Below are 16,144 nucleotides of genomic sequence, written 5' to 3' on the forward strand. Positions count from 1 at the left end.
AATTTTAAATCATGCTTGGTATAATTTGTGTTAATTCTAATTTGCCATATTCTCATTTGAAAATTGATCATTCACATGTGGTAGATGGGATCATTAGGATATCACATGAGATTAATCACAATGCTCTGTTGCCTCCTCATCCTGGTTAATAGCGTATTTAAAGTGTGTTGGAAAATTATGTCTTGGAAATGAAATCTAAAAAGAAGCTCCAGACAATTTGAAGTGTATTTTAAAGTGGGTCAGTGTGTTTTATTTTGCTTCGAGAAAGCTTAATAAAGAATCTTAAATAAAGGCAAACCAATTTCAGCTTTTAACTTTTGGACATTTTTTTCTTTCTTTTCTCCATGATCGAGGATTCTGATTGTTTTTGTTTTTGTTTTTGTTTTATTTGGACCTTATGTACTTTCAGCTCACTTAGAGGCTAGCTTTGAGGAAGTAGAAGACCACCTGCTGAATCTGGAGAATTTATGTGGACAGTGTGAATTAGAAAGATACAAACATATGCAGTCCCAACAATTGGAAAGTTACAAGAAAAAGAAGAGGTGAGTTTGCAAAATTGGTCAACAGTATTCATTTTACGTGCTGTTCTTTGTAAGTTTGGGCTGATGAAAGACAAAGGTCGCAACTTGTAAAGCTCATTAATAAGCTTTCCAGAACATGACATATACATACATATGAATTTTGGTACCCCTGTCTGTTGCCATTTTATGGAGATGGGCTCTGGAAAGCTAAGGATAGGATAATTGGGGCGCCTGGGTGGCTCAGTCGGTTAAGTGGCCAACTCTTGATTTCGCCTCAGGTCACGATCTCACGGGTTCTTGAGTTCGAGCCCCGCATCAGGTTCTGCTCTGACGTTGTGTGGAGCCTGCCTCAGATCCTCGCCCCCTCAAAAATAATAAATAAACGTTAACAAAATTAAAAAATTAGAGGGGAGCAGAGCAACAGGCAAAGCTTTCCCAGAAAGCAGGAGCCCTGACCTCATTTTCTCCCAGTGGCATATCTGGAACTGCCTTTTTCCTTTTCTTTCTTTTCTCCTCCTTTATTATTAGAGCAGGAAGAAAAGGAATCAGAGCCCAGGCTGTGGAAGGAGATTCGTTGGGTTTGAATCTCTGCTTTGTCACATTCTGGCTGTGAGACCTGAAGCAAGTTATTTGATCTCTTAGCCTCGATGTCACCAGCTTGTAGTGAGGATAATAATATACCAGCTTCATTGGGTTCTTGTGAGTATTAAATGAGGTAGTAGTTATCAAGTGCAGAAAGTGCTCTGTAAGTATTAGTTATAATCAGGATTGTTGTCATTGGGCTGATGTGAACTAGATGCAGGAGAGAAGCCCCAGGGTGACAGCTTGTGGAACCAGCTACAGCGTCCCATGCAGTGCCACCTGGGATAGGGTTGGAAGGTCCACGGGCAGTCCACGGTAGCCGACAAGAGTGCCCGAGACAGTCCGCCGTCTGCCCTGTGCAGAGCGAGGAGTGGAGCTTTGAGGGGGTTTGTGATAGATGCAAGGAGACAGAAGTCATGGGGTTGGAGTCAGGCTTAGGTCGAAGAGCAGACATAGAGGGAAAGGGAGAAAGATGGGTTAGGCAGAGCACCCTATTGATTTTAAGATTATTGATAAATTGAGGGGTGCCTGGGTGGCTCAGTCGGTTGAGCCTCCGACTTCGGCTCAGGTCACGATCTCATAGCTCGTGAGTTCGAGCCCCGCATCGGGCTCTGTGCTAACAGCTCGGAGCCTGGAGCCTGCTTCGGATTTTGTGTCTCTCTCTGTGCCTCTAACCCACTCGCATCCTGTCTCTGTCTCTCTCAAAAATAAACAAACATTAAAAAAAAAAAACACTTAAAAGGTTATTGATAAATGGAGTAGTTCTGGATCTAGGGTGTGGTGATTATAGGAGGAGGGCGTTGTTGACACCCACAGCAAGTGCTGTTCACTGGAGTGCAGGAAGTAAGAAGGGGAAGCTAATATATAGGCACCGTAGATTATCACACTGATGTCATGGTTTTCTAGAATAATGCCAAGGGATAGAGCAGAGATGAAAACTGAGTATTCAGAAATTTTCAGTCAGGTCCTTGTGTTCCATCCTAGGGATGGGTCTTAAGTGTTACTGAACCATAAGGATCACCTGGGTGGTGTTTAAAATGGAGACTCCTGGACTCCATCATTGGACCGTCCCAGTGCCAAAGGAAATTCCAGCGGTTTTGCTGTAGACAAGCATTCCAGGTGATTCTGATATGCGCACTTCAGGGAGAGACCTTTTGAGAGACAACCAGGAGGAGGTGGGATTGGGTTGTGTGCAAGCTCTAAATGGAAGAGCTTCAAAAGGAGCTGCGGGGGGGGGGGGGGGGACTGTGAATAAAATTGTTTGCAGAAGTTTGTAAGTGTATGAATTTTTCTGGAGGTGCTTTCTGTAAATTGCATTTGCCTACATAGATTACCAGAGTGTAGGTGGCAGCGTTGAGTATGGAGTCCTTGTCAGAGAAGCGACTTGGGAAGGAGTGGGTGAGTACTGGGACCCAGGGGGTTTCAGACCGAAGCACTGGGGCAGGAGAGATGAAGAACTTTCCCTCAAGAACAATAGAGCAGGGGCGCCTGGGTGGCTCAGTCAGTTGAGCGTCCGGCTTCAGCTCAGGTCATGATCTCTCAGTTTGTGAGTTCGAGCCCCGCGTCGGGCTCTGTGCTGACAGCTCAGAGCCTGGAGCCTGCTTCGGATTCTGTGTCACCCTCTCTGTCTGCTCCTCCCCCACTCGTGCTCTGTCTCTCTCCCTCTCTCAAAAATAAATAAACATTAAAAAAAATTAAAAAAAAACCACAATGGAGCAGAGTTAGAGATGGTTCAGCTGGTCTACCATTTTAAATGGAAAAGTAGGGAAATACTCTGTTGTGAGGATGTTAATCATATAACTTAAGTTTATTTATAACACAGGTTTCAAGGAGCCTGGTAGGAAGGCTTAGAATTTTGAAAGGACATTTTTGCTGGAAGTTGGGCAGTTTGGGTGCGGGTCATGTGACCCTAGGAGTTACATGGCTTCTCCATCTGTCAAATGGGGAAAACAATAGGACATTATAGGGTTATTTTAAGGATTCAGTTGGTGTAGTGCTTAGAATAGTGCTTGGCACACGGTAGGTGCTATGTCGGGTGGCCAGTGCTGGCTGACTTATAGGAGTACTTGTTCAACTGTGAATAGAAGGGTATTCCGTATTTTTACACCGTTATGTTTTGTAGCTACTTGAACACAAGAATTATATGAGCATTGTGGTTTTTCTATCCATATGCATTACGATTATTTGAAACACCTTATGTGATACTTTAATATGTAAAATTAAATTTCAGGTTTTCCTAAGTTGGTTAGACAGAAAAAAGTAATACAATGTGGAACAATGAGATTTTATATCATTCTTTTCTTCACTTCCACCCAGTGACTTAAATATATTTTAATTAATGCATTCTAATTTATATATTATAAAACGAAAATTAACTTTAGTGTTTGGAGAGCAGCATCGCCTGTCATTTAAGTGAAAGCCAAAGTGCACTGAACAGGTACATTTCACGTAATTGAAATGACAGAGTATTCGTCTTTCAAGAGGTAGAATTGTGTAGTACCAAGAGTGTGAGAGGACCCAAGTCCTGACTTCCGTCAGTTACCAGCTTGGGCGCAAGCCATTCTTCCTTTTGTGTGTTATCCTGTTGTAAAGCTTTCCTTAATCTGGAACCTTCTTGATTAGCGTCGGAAAGCCTTCTAAACAAAAATTACCTCTTTTTAATAAACTTAGATGTGATAAACAGATCCGTTGGTAAGCGCCTGTTACTCTGAAATACCTAGGAAAAAATAGCCTGGCTATGAGGACTCCAGTTTATAATTAGTGGCTTGAAATCTACAGGTAAAATAATGGTAAATATTTCATACTCTGACAGGCCAAATTTTTAAAACTTATAAAATTTACTTTCTATTTCTCAAGGACAGCATCAAGTTAATGTAAAATGCCTTAACAGTTAAACCTAAGTTTTTTGGTGAGAAATTTCAAAGGTGAGAAGTTTAAATTAACTTGTACTTTGAGTTTCCGAGCCTTTGTCTAAAAAAAAAAAATTATATATACAGGTATTTATCTGTTAATACTTAATAGTATCTTTATAAGATATCTATTAATAAGTGCCAAAGTATTTTGTATCTAATTGTCTAGTGACAGTGCCTTGTGATTTAAAGTCTTCTAATCCTGAAATGATGATTACTATGGCTTTAATTCAAAATTATTAACAGAAATACAGTTTGTTTTGGTTATTGTGGAAAGTTCTTGAAGATCTAAGCTTGAATTTCTCCTCTGCTATTTGCTGCCTGTATGACCTTTTGCACATGACTGATCTTTGGCTTTCCTATCTGTAGAGATAATGATCCTTTCTTGCAGGGTTATGGAAGGTAAGAGACAGTTTTGTTTTGTTTTAAGGGCCAAATAAAAGCCTTGCACATTTAACTCACAGAATCACTCATAATTCTCAGTTCTAATTAACCTTCTAAATAAAATAGTGGAAATATTGAGTATGAAACATTGCTCAATACTATTTATAAACCGTAATCTTTCTGAAACCTTTAACCTATTTTAATAAGCATATAAAAGGATGAAGTCTTTTTTTCAAAGAAATTGTTTTTGAAGCAATACATGTAGTCAAGCTATATACACACAGACACACACATATGTATACCTAAATATATATAGTTGATTAATTCTTGGTTGTAGGATAAATAATTTGTTTGGATTGACAACACTGAGAAAGTAGAGCAGTTTTATTCAGTCAAAATTCAGGTTGATCAAAATCGTCTTTTAAATAACCATGTACAACATTTATTATTCAGAGATGTTTTATTTATATTTCAGCTTCTTGGTTACTTCAGTCTTGTATCAATATGATGGGAATATGATGAAGGCTGCCGTAATGACACCAAAGTAGTTTAAATTGATACAGAACATCCATGTAACACCATGGGTTGAACACAGTCACTTGTTTTCACTGTAACTTTACAGAAACTTTACTTTTTAAAGTTATAATTCACACGAACAGAAAGACTGTAAGAGGAAGTGGCAGCAGATAAGAGACGTTATCAACATTTTGGAAAACAGGAAGATAAATGAGGAGCAGTAGCTGACAGCGGGGCAGGGAAGGGTGTAGAAGGACCCAGACGTGAAGCATCTGGTGTGTCCCATGGGATTCTAGAAGGGCTCACGAAATGAAGGCACCTGGAACCTTGTGTTGGAAGTACACATGTGGAGAAGATACCCCCCCTCCTCTGCTCAGCCTCATGGTCACCCCAGCCCCAGCTCATCAAGCCACATAAGGTTGTTCCTGAGAGGCCCCAGACTTGAGTCTAGACACGTTTGAGGGCAGGTGGAGATACTGTTACAGTTGGCCCTTTAAACAACGTGGTGATGATGAGCGCCAAGCCCCCACACGGTTGAATACCCCTGTGTAACTTTTGACTCCCCCCAAACTTAACTGCTAATAGCCTACTGTTGACCAGAACCCTCACTGATAACATAAACGGTTGATTAACACCCATTTTGTATGTTATATGTGTTGTTATTTTTTTGAGAGAGATGACCCTGTGGCAAGCAGGGGAGGGCAAAGGGAGAGAGAGAGAATCCCAAGCAGACTCCACTCTCAGCTCGGAGCCTGAAGCCGGGGCTCCATCTCAGGAACTGTGAGATCGTGACCTGAGGAGAAATCAAGAGTCCAGTACTTAACCAACTGAGCCACCCGGGTGCCCCTGTTTGTAGGTATTCTATGCCGTATTCTTACAGTAAAGTAAATGACAGAAAAACAATGTTACTAAGAAAGTCATAAGGGGGGCACCCGAGTGGCTCAGTCGGTTAAGGAGCCACTCTTATTTTCGGCTCAGGTCATGATCTCACGGTACAGGAGATCGAGCCCACCACCTTGGGCTCAGAGCTGGGTGTGGAGCCTGCTTAAGATTTCTCTGTTTCCCTCTCCCACTGCCTCTCTTCCTGCTTGTGCTCGTGCGCGCTCTCAAAATAAGTAAAGATTTTTTTAAAAAAATCATAAGGGAAGAGACATTTACAGTACTATACTGTGTTTATTTCCAAAAATAATCTGCGTATAAGTGGACCTGTGCCGTTCAAACCCGTGTTGTTTAGTGGTCAACTGAAAATTGAAAACAGAGAGGTCAAGTGAAAGTCTGCGTATCAAACGGTAGGGCTGTTTAGGCCTCTTTCCTCACTGGCTCCTAGAGCTCTGGGAGCCAAACTTTCATCCCCTGTGCAGATTATTGGAGGGCTCATCTGAGATATTGACCAGCCCAAGAGGAGAGACCTGCCCGTGTGGACATTTGGGGGAGTGGTCTGATGAAACAGCAGGGTCCACACCTTAGCACCCTCCCGTGCTGAGCTCTGTACTTGTGTATGTGACTTCCAGTCGGCTTTGTCATGCTTCACTCTTCAGTATGAATGGACAGCTGAGGAAGAATATCCAAATGAGGAAAGCTTCCAGAGAGAAAAGGGGCAAAATAAATAGGAAATAAACTAATAATAGTTTATAATGCCTTGTAAGAGACCATTTTGCATTTATGAGACATGAACAAGATGCTACAGAAAAGAAATAGAGAACAAGAAAGAGCTCTTAGAAATAAAATATATGATAGCAGAAGTATAGAATTTCAATTGAAGCATTGAGAGATAATGATCAGCCTCTGTGTAAGAGAATAGAAAAAAGGAAAAGCTGGGTGCCTGGGTGGCTCAGCCGGTTAAGCATTGGACTTTAGCTCAGGTCACGATCTCAGTTTGTGAGTTCAAGCCCTGCATCGGGCTGTGTGCTGTGTGGATCCCACTTTGGATCCTCTGTCCCCCCCTCTGCCTCTTCCTCACTCGTGCTCTCCCTCCCCCTCTCTCTCTCAAAAATAAATGAATTTTTGAAAATTGAAAAATACAGCAAGATAGGGGCACCTGGGTGGCTCAGTTGGTTAAGCTCTGACTTTGGGTCAGGTCATGATCTCATAGTCCGTGAGTTCGAGCCCCACACCGGGCTCTGTGCTGACAGTTCAGAGCCTGGAACCTGTTTCAGATTCTGTGTCTCTGTCTCTGCCCTTCCCCTGCTCGTGTGCTCGCTCTCTCTCTCTCTCTCTCAAAAATAAACATTAAGAAAAAGAATTTAAAAATACAGCAAGAAAAGCTAAGAATGTGGAGAAAGTAGGAGAATTCCTGAGTCTCCTATCTTACTACTAGAAACTTCAGAAAGAAAGAGGAAAAAAAGGCAAATTAACAAAGATCTAATACAACACAGTTCAGAACTGAATGCTATGAATGAGTTTGGAGGGACCCACCAAGTACCTGACAACATGAGTGGAAAAAGATCCATTGTCAATACATATTGTTATAAATTTCACTACAGTAGGAATAGAGATCATAAAAGCCTTCAGAGAAGGCTTAATATTAAGGTTCAGGAATCAAAAGGAACTTCAGCTTTTCAGCAGCGCCCCCAGAACTGGAAAATGATTTTCACTTCATATTTACGTAGCGACATTAGAGCAAGGAAATGTTCGTTTCCAGGCGAACAAGGACTCAGATTTCGCTCGTGCGCACGCTGTATCAGGAAACTACGGGAGGACGTGCTCCACCAACAAGGGAGTACAACAAGGAGAAGGAAGAAGGGACACAGAAGAGGGGTGCGTTGCAGTGAGGATCCATCCCCTCGAGAAGAGAAACAAAGGGAAGGCCCAGGGGGATGGCAAAGAGAAATTTTAGCAGGCCTGGTGAGCAATCCAGACTGAAGAAGGAAGACCTTCCGGAGGATTCCAAGAGCAGTGTTTCCAAGGAAAACAAATGAAACGAATAGGTTGTCTGATACGCTTGAACATGTTGAGAGTTTTATAAGCTCTGATGGTGAGTTTGGTGATCAATTAGTGATAGGTGTGATGTTTTGAAAATGGGGCAAACAAGACAACTGTTAACACTAAGGGAAAACACAGTTTTACAAGAAAAGAAGTAAAACACTGCAAGACTCAGTTATAAACAGTATTTCTAGAACTCTGTAGTAGCTAACATGGGAGTAAACCAGAATTGTGATGTAACTTACTAGAAAGATGGTGTAGAAGCCTGCTGTATTGCAGGGTCCGCAGGAGGGATTTAAGAAAGCTAATCCTCATCTTCCACAGCAGGAGATCAATAACATTTAAAAAAAAAAAAAAAAAAAAAAAGAATAAATACCACCGTTGGCATATTATTGAGAAATAATGGAGGAAAATACCAGAAGAAATAGCTCCAAGAATGGAATGTGGCTTCTTGTGGAAAGCAGGACAGAAAGGTGGAGAGAGCAGGGCAGGAACTCTGATCTTCATCATAATTGAAGCCTGTGGGCACTGTTTGACTAAAGGAATGTACATGCATTATTTTGATAAATATAAAAATTGAATTAAAAAACAATCTAGACTGAGAAGATAGCCACTGATGACACATTCTATGGTCAAATAAGTTCCAGAAACACTTTGTCCCGAGTTTGCCGCATGGATCTTTGCAGTACATGTGAGTGCTACTGGGAATTCCTGTAGTAAAGAAATTTGTTCGACTTAGCATCTCACAGCTTGCTTTTCCACAAACCAATTTGTGTGTAACACAAACTAAAATTCTGTGACTTAGTATTTTCTATGTCCTATAACACCATTTGAGAAATTTTCAAATACTCTTCCCCCAAATGAAACCTATTATCTGATCCACAGAGAAGAGTTTCTTAAAAATAAACCTCCTTCCGGGGTGCCTGGGTGGCTCAGTTGGTTAAGTGTGGGACTCTTGATTTTGGCTCAGTCATGATCTCGCGGTTAGTGGGTTCAAGCCCTGCATCAGGCTCTACACTGATGGCATGGAACCTGCTTTCTCTCTCTCCCTCTCTCTCAGCCCTTCTCTACTTGCATGTGCGCTTGCTCTCAAAATACATAAAATTTAAAAAAATAAATCTTCCTTTTTAACAAGATGCCCTGCAACCTAAACTAATGACTTCTCTTGCTCTAAAGAAGATAACATGTGAAACAAAGATTGGCTCTACGGGGTGTGTGTGTTTAAAATGTCTTCATGCTCTGCAGATTTCCAGAAAGGTGGGGTAGACAACTGGTTGGGCGGGGGAGAATAGGGGGATGAAGGATTATTTCTTCCATGCCTCCAGGGCTAACGGTCTCTGCAGTAGGCTCTGGGGCATTTTCTCACTCAGCTTATATCTTAGGTCAGAGCCTGTGGAGTGGGCAGGGCAGCAAGGATTGGAGTTGAGGAGGAAATTGAGGTCCAGGAAATCAACTGGCTGCTTGGAGGCCAGCATCAGAGCCAAGGTCTCCAGTCTCCTCGAACTTATCTTTTTTTTTTTTTCCTCTTAAGTTGGAACACACTTAAATCAGTCCCCGGTGTTGATATCAATGCATCTGTAGTTGAGAGTGGATCTATGATATTTTGTCATACATTAGATGTGCCTTCCCAACACGGGGAGTAGATTCCCCACCCCCCATGAGAGGAGGACACGGTCTGTTCCCAGCACTATTTGTGGCTCACTGTGGTAGCGATTGATTCTCACCATGAGCAAGGGGAAACATACCACTTTAGAGCACTCCTGGGGAAGATCCCCTAGCTCTTGTCTGCCCTTGAAAACCATTTGAATGATGGTTTAACCCAGGTGCTTCTGCTGTAAAGAAGGACATCCTTCTTCAGCTGGTTGTCTAATGAAAGTGACGTACAAGGAACAATATACATTTTGTAGAGGGAAAATACCCATAAATAGCTTGTCTGATTTCTGCATATGAACTGATACTACCTTTTATAAACAGGAATAGACAGTGCCTTGATAAGTAGTGAAACATTACATAGCGGACAGGATGTGTTTATAGGCAGAGGACAGGTACTGATAGTGGCTAAGTTGTCACACAATTCAGAAGATACGTTAGCCATACACCCCTACCCATGGATTCCTTGCAATAGGAAGTACACTTTTTGTCAAGTCAGAAGAGTTAATTTTTTTCTCTTTTTTTTTTTTTTTTTTGAGTAGAGTTGACAAGGGTTAATATTTTGTATGTGAGCCAAAACCACTTAAAACCATTTATCCACGTTCATCTAGCTAGCAGTTAGAAAAATGGACTTGAGATTTGGCAGTCAGCTTCCATTTGGGAGGGGGGGGTAGGTGACAAATGTGTAATAAAGTGTAAGTTCTGATGATTCTGTGGGATTGGAAGAAACTGGGACCTGAAGCAGAAGGCAGAAGGTGGCCATGAAAGGATCTGGGATTACACAGTGCCAAGCGGAAGGAACAATAGGGTCCAAAACACCTGAATCATGAACAGTAGGTAAGTTTAGGAAAATGAGAACGTGGAGCTAGAAACAGTCGTGGAATCTCAGCCTTCTAAGTTTTTGATCTTTCCAGCACCACCATAATATTCTTTAAAATGCTTATTGAAATTCTTTCACGGCAGTTATCCTTAAAATCATACACAAGTGTGTAATTTTATTAAAATATTTCTTATTTCTGGGGCGCCTGGGTGACTGCATTGGTTAAGTGTCCAACTTCGGCCCAGGTCATGATCTCAGGGTTTGTGGGTTCGAGCCCTGCGTTGGGCTGTGTGCTGACAGCTCGGAGCCTGGAGCCTGTTTCAGATTCTGTGTCTCCCCTCTCTCTCTCTGCCCTTCCCCTGCTCATGCTCTGTCTCTCTCTCGCTCTCTCTCAAAAATAAATATTTTTTAAAAAGTTTAAAATATTTTTTATTTCCAAACTTCTGGATCCTTTGTTTTCTTCAGTACATAGCATACGTCAGAGTTCTTCTGAAAATAGCTACATCTTGAAGAAGAAAGTGATTTTAGTAATTCCACTTAATCGTAAATGACTCATAACTTTAACACAGCCTTCCATTGGACTTGAGATCTGCTGAGGGGCAAGCTAAACTCTAGAAACATTTTTCACGGATTTAGACTTTGAAACTTGATTGTTATCTCCTAGAAGCTCTGTCTTCTAGGTGGGGGAGGGTCACTGCTACTGTTGAAATTTAGCAATCATGCATATTTTGAGAGTCATTCCTTTTACTGTATCACAGCTAATGCTTCTCGTTGTTTGTATTTTTTGGTACCATGTAGGCTTTATAGATAAAGTTTAGAAAATCTTTCAAGCCAACTGTAAGATGTTCTTGAGATGTTATGACATGTTTTGTGGTATCTGTCCAGTTTATGCTCTAGAGAATAATCTGCCAAATCCTGAGCTAGGAAATGACTGTCCAGACTCACCTGGACAGGTAGTGGGCCGTAGGTCTGACTTGGGCTTCCTGTTTCCAAAGATTGGGGATGGTGGGCATTGAGAGGCTGGGCAGGACTGTAGCACACAGGCCTGGCTTTGCTGAGAATAGAACAGAGGAAACAGTGGCATTCTCCAGGGCGAAGATGGTTCTGGAACCAGAAGAGAAGTTCCAAAGTATGTCATCCAAAGGAGATAGAAAGTCAGTAACTGGCTTCTGAGGTTTTGCAGTGTAGTCGGTTGAAGATGCTGAATGGTAAAGTGGAGCGGGAGAACTTTCCCTCAGGCAATGCTGGACAAGAAGGGTATGGACTCTGATTCTACCCAAGATGGAGTAACAGGGACCGGATTTACTCTCCCACCTGATACAGCTGAAACCCAGACATAACAGGCTTATGAAGAGCCTGGACATCAGGCAAAGAGGAGAAGTGATTGTTGATGGACAGGAAACAGGTGCGGCGAGGCCTCTGATCGCCCCAGCATTCTGCCCTGTTTCCAGCAACAGTGCAGCAGGGGGTGCCCAGGAAGAGTCTGGCACATGCGGAGTTGAAGAAACAGAGCTGAGAATCTGGGAGACAGAGGCAGCCAGAGTCTATAGGACATAGAACCAGAGAGGGGAGGGCTGTCCCGAGAGAATCCCGGAAATCCGCATAGGTTTCCCTTGAATATCCAACAGAGTACTGATAATGCCTGTGAGGGAACTCCCCAAGGCAGGAGGGAAAAAACCGCACAGGACTAGTGAACAGTTCCTGTTGCTTACACAGCGCCTGTTCCCAAAAGCCAGAGTGGAAAAACTTGCAATTCACGGGACATTGGGAAGAGCATTCAGGAAAGTCTTCTCTCAGGAGAAGGGGGTATGATTAGCCCCTACTCAGAGCCCTGCTCTAGACCCAGGGAACAAATCACAAAAGCAAGCATCAAAAGGTCCAGATTGTTTCCAAGGAAATTATCCCAAAACAAAGCGCAAGAATTTTTGTAGGAAGACACAAATATCTAACACCCATTAAGGTAAATCATAATGTGTGGCATCTAATTAAAGATAACTCAGTAAACATTGAGATAACCAATCAATCAAAACCAGTTCAGAACAGATACGGATGTTAGAGTTTGCGGACAGGGACCAGGACATAGTTATTTTAACTATCCTAGAAGTTCAAGATACCAAGTAGAGACATGGAAGATGAAAAACGGGCCCAAACCTGTCTCTTCATTTTTTTCCTTTTACTTTCCACTTCCCTGTTAGATGCAAGTTTTAGATGGTTCCCAGGTGGTTAATTGATAGTAAATTATATTGATTACACTATAGTAATTACAGACCTGCTAAGCCAATGACCTCTTAATGGCAGGCTATGAATTTATTGGGTTCGTAAATTTGTGATCAAATCTTACGTTTTCTTTCAAAATGAAACCGAAGCTTACGAGTTGGCAAGGAATTCAACAAATTCTTATTTCAAAGCATCAGAGAAGAAATCTTGACGGTTGCACACTTTATACATAGCCACAGGAACAGATGTAGCTAGACTATTTTAACAGGTTATTAGATCCTTGGGTTGACAGTAAATATAGTTTAGGACTGGTTTTTAAGTTCTGCGAGCTTTATTTTGAACAGTGAGTATCTGTTTGCCATCAACATGAGAAACTCATGTTCTGACTTCTTCTTTAAAAATAATACTTCTGTAACTGGTTTGCAGTATGGTTTTCCTGAGCTTTTCCTCCCAGGTGTGTAAATGCAGTTCTGTATATTGGGATTCAGTATACAGATGTTTGCTTTAATAGAAACAGTGAAAACTTGAGTATGTATTTGTGGCTCAGAGTGATCAAGACTAAAAATACAGCCATCTTAAGCAAGGTTAACTGAAATTCAGCCAGACATCATTATGATTATCCTGGGCTTACAAAGAGGTGATCCTTTTTCTGAAGAAGAGATTGGTTATAGCTTGTGCGTTATAATTTACAGGGGCCATAATAACTTTCGGTGTTCTAGAACCAACTTGTTACATTTGGAATAGTTGACATCTTACGTGGCCCGATACCGTTTCGGAGTCTGTCGCGTTTCCTCATTGGTTACTCTTTTCTTCAGAGATGCTCTCGGAAGTATGAAGTCCGTTGTCGTTTTAGTCTTCGGGTGAGCGTGGCTACAACGTGGTGGGACCCTTTGCTTTTGTTACTTTTCTGGAATTCTTGGTGGGTTCTGGAGATGCGACAGGCTCAGCAGCCTGTCACTCTGCGTTCAGTGGCAGGAGACACCAGGGCAAAGCAGCCCCTCTCCCCGGTGCCTGTTTCTCTCACCCTCCCGGGCTGCGCTCTCAAGGGTTTACATTGGCCCAGTTTCTCTGTGGTCTCTATTCCCACCTGCCTTCCACCATTCCCAGTCTTTCGTTCTGCCTCAGAAAATTGGCACTGTGATTGTTTCAGAGGGCACGGAGTCATTAGCTACTGGAGGGTCCGATCCTGGATTTAGAAGAGGGGCATTTTCCTCCAACATGAGCAACATTTTCCTTTCTCTCTGGAAGTTTCACGTCAGGCTTTGTTCATGACGGTGTTCATCTTCTTACTGATATCAAAGTGCACTCCTGTCGTAAAATAACACATTACTTCTTTGGGGAGGAGAAGAGAGAAGCTGATACATACCTCTCAAGGATTAATCAGATAAGAATTTATCCCTTGAAAGCAATATTCTGTACTTTTACATAGATTTAAAAACATAGTATCCATTAAAATTATAAACATTGGGCTGACTCAAGGAAAGTTAAAATACTATTTTCCCTCATAAGCGAACTTTTAGAAAGAATTATTTATTCATTTAAATGAATGGACAAGAAGCCTGGCACACTAAAGGTAAAATATTAATAGAGGGGGGTGCCTGGGGGGCTCACTTGACCAAGCGTCTGACTCTTGGTTTCAGCTCAGGTCATGATCTCATGGTTCGTGAGATCAAGCCCCACATCGGGCTCCGCGCTGACAGCATGGAGCCTTCATGGGATTCTCTCTTTCCATCTCTCTGCTCCTCTCCTGCTTGTTCTGTCTCCCTCAAGTAAACTTTTTAAAAAATGAAAATGTTAATAGAGCAAATTGTATGAAGTTTTATGACTTGAAGACATTAATAGAGACAGAATCCATGATGCACTTTAAACATTTGATCTGTATTTTTTTCTTATTTTTTTAGGTAGCTAAGTCCATTGACAAACAAATCCTTATTTACCTGACTTCTTGAAACTGTCCATTCTTGACTTCTACAATACTAGCATCATAAATTTTCTTCTCTACCCTAGATTAGTTTTCAGTTTTTGTTGCTTTAATGCTGTTATTCTCTTGGATTCTGTTCTTGGTTATTGCCTCCTCCCATTCTGCATACCCTCCCTAGGTAACACCTACCAGATCCTTGGCTCATCTACCACCCAAGTGGTGACCATTAGGAAATCGCTGTCTTAGTTTAGGTCTCTCTTCTTACCTTCAGAATCCGTTGCCATCTGGACATCTCTACTTGTATTTCTCAACAGATGTCTCAAGAGCAGCCTGCCCCAACTTATATTCCACAGCAAAACTTGACCTTTCCTTGTCTCAATAAGGTATCACCATCTACAGATTTACCCATTCCACAGACATGCAAGTCGTCCTAATCTCTTTTTTTTGTTCTTTTTAGTTAACATATAGTGCAATATTGATTTCAGGACCAGAATTCAGTGATTCATCATTTACGTACAGTACCCAGTGTTCATCACAAGTGCCCTCCTTAATCCCCATCAACCATCTAGCCCATCCCTCACCTACCTCCTCAATCGACCCTCAGTTTGTTCTCTATCATTAAGAGTCTCTTGTGGTTTGTTTTCTCTCTCTCCTCTTTCCCTCCCCCTTTGCCATATTTTCATCTGTTTGTTTCTTAAATTCCACATATGAGTGAAATCACACGGTATTTGTTTTTCTCTGACTTATTTCACTTAGCATTGTACATTCTAGCTCCACTGGCAAGATTTCATTCTTTTTGATGGCTGACTAATATTCCTGTGTGTGTGTGTGTGTGTGTGTGTGTGTGTGTGTGTGTGTGTGTGTGTGTGTATGCATACCACATCTTCTTCATCCATGGACATTTGGGCTCTCTCCATAGTTTGGCTATTATTGATAATGCTGCTATAAACATTGAGATGCATCTATCTCTTTGAATCTGTGTTTTTGTATCCTTTGAGTAAATATTTAATAGTGCAGTTGCTGGGTCGTAGGGTAGTTATATTTAGTTTTTTGAGGAACCTCCATACTGTTTTCCAGAGTGACTGCACCAGCTTTTATTCCAACCAACAGTGCAGAAGGGTTCCCCTTTCTCCGCATCCTTGTCAACACCTGTTGTTTCTTGTGTTGTTAATTTTAGTGAGTCTCACAGGTGTGAGGGGGTATCTCATCATGGTTTTGATTTGTACTTCCCTGATGATGAGTGGTGTTGAGCATATTTTCATGTGTCTGTTAGCCACCTGGACGTCTTCTTTGGAAAAGTGTCTATTCATGTCTTCTGCCCATTTCTTAACTGGGTTGTTTTTTGGGTGTTGAGTTTGATAAATTCTTTATAGATTTCAGATACTGACCCTTTATACGGTGTGTCATTTGCAGATGTCTTCTCCCATTCTGTAGGCTGCCTTTTAGTTTTGGTAATTGTTTCATTTGCTGTGCAGAAACTTTTTATCTTGATGAAGTCCCAATAGTTCATGTTTGCTTTCGTTTTCCTTGTCTTCAGCGACATGTCTAGTAAGAAGTTGCTCCAGCCAAGGTCAAAGAGGTTGCTGCCTGTGTTCTCCTCTAGGATTTTGATGATTTCTTGTCTGACATTTAGGTCTTCTATCCATTTTGAATTTATTTTTGTGTCTGGTATAAGAAAGTGGTCCAGGTTCATTCTTCTGCA

General features: G+C 41.7%; 1 protein-coding gene across 8 annotated transcripts in view; it reads left to right on the top strand.

The window, feature by feature from the left end:
* The window catches only part of DTNBP1 (dystrobrevin binding protein 1), a 131,509-nt gene that overhangs the window by 43,451 nt on the left and 71,914 nt on the right, over nt 1-16,144 (top strand). For all 8 annotated transcript variants that reach the window (XM_042985676.1, XM_042985679.1, XM_042985677.1 and 5 more), the window contains one exon: nt 410-542. In XM_042985676.1, the coding sequence (XP_042841610.1) occupies nt 410-542 (133 nt within the window). The remainder of the gene's footprint in view (nt 1-409; nt 543-16,144) is intronic.

This window comes from Panthera tigris, chromosome B2, assembly GCF_018350195.1.
Source record: "Panthera tigris isolate Pti1 chromosome B2, P.tigris_Pti1_mat1.1, whole genome shotgun sequence".
NCBI lineage: Eukaryota > Metazoa > Chordata > Mammalia > Carnivora > Felidae > Panthera > Panthera tigris.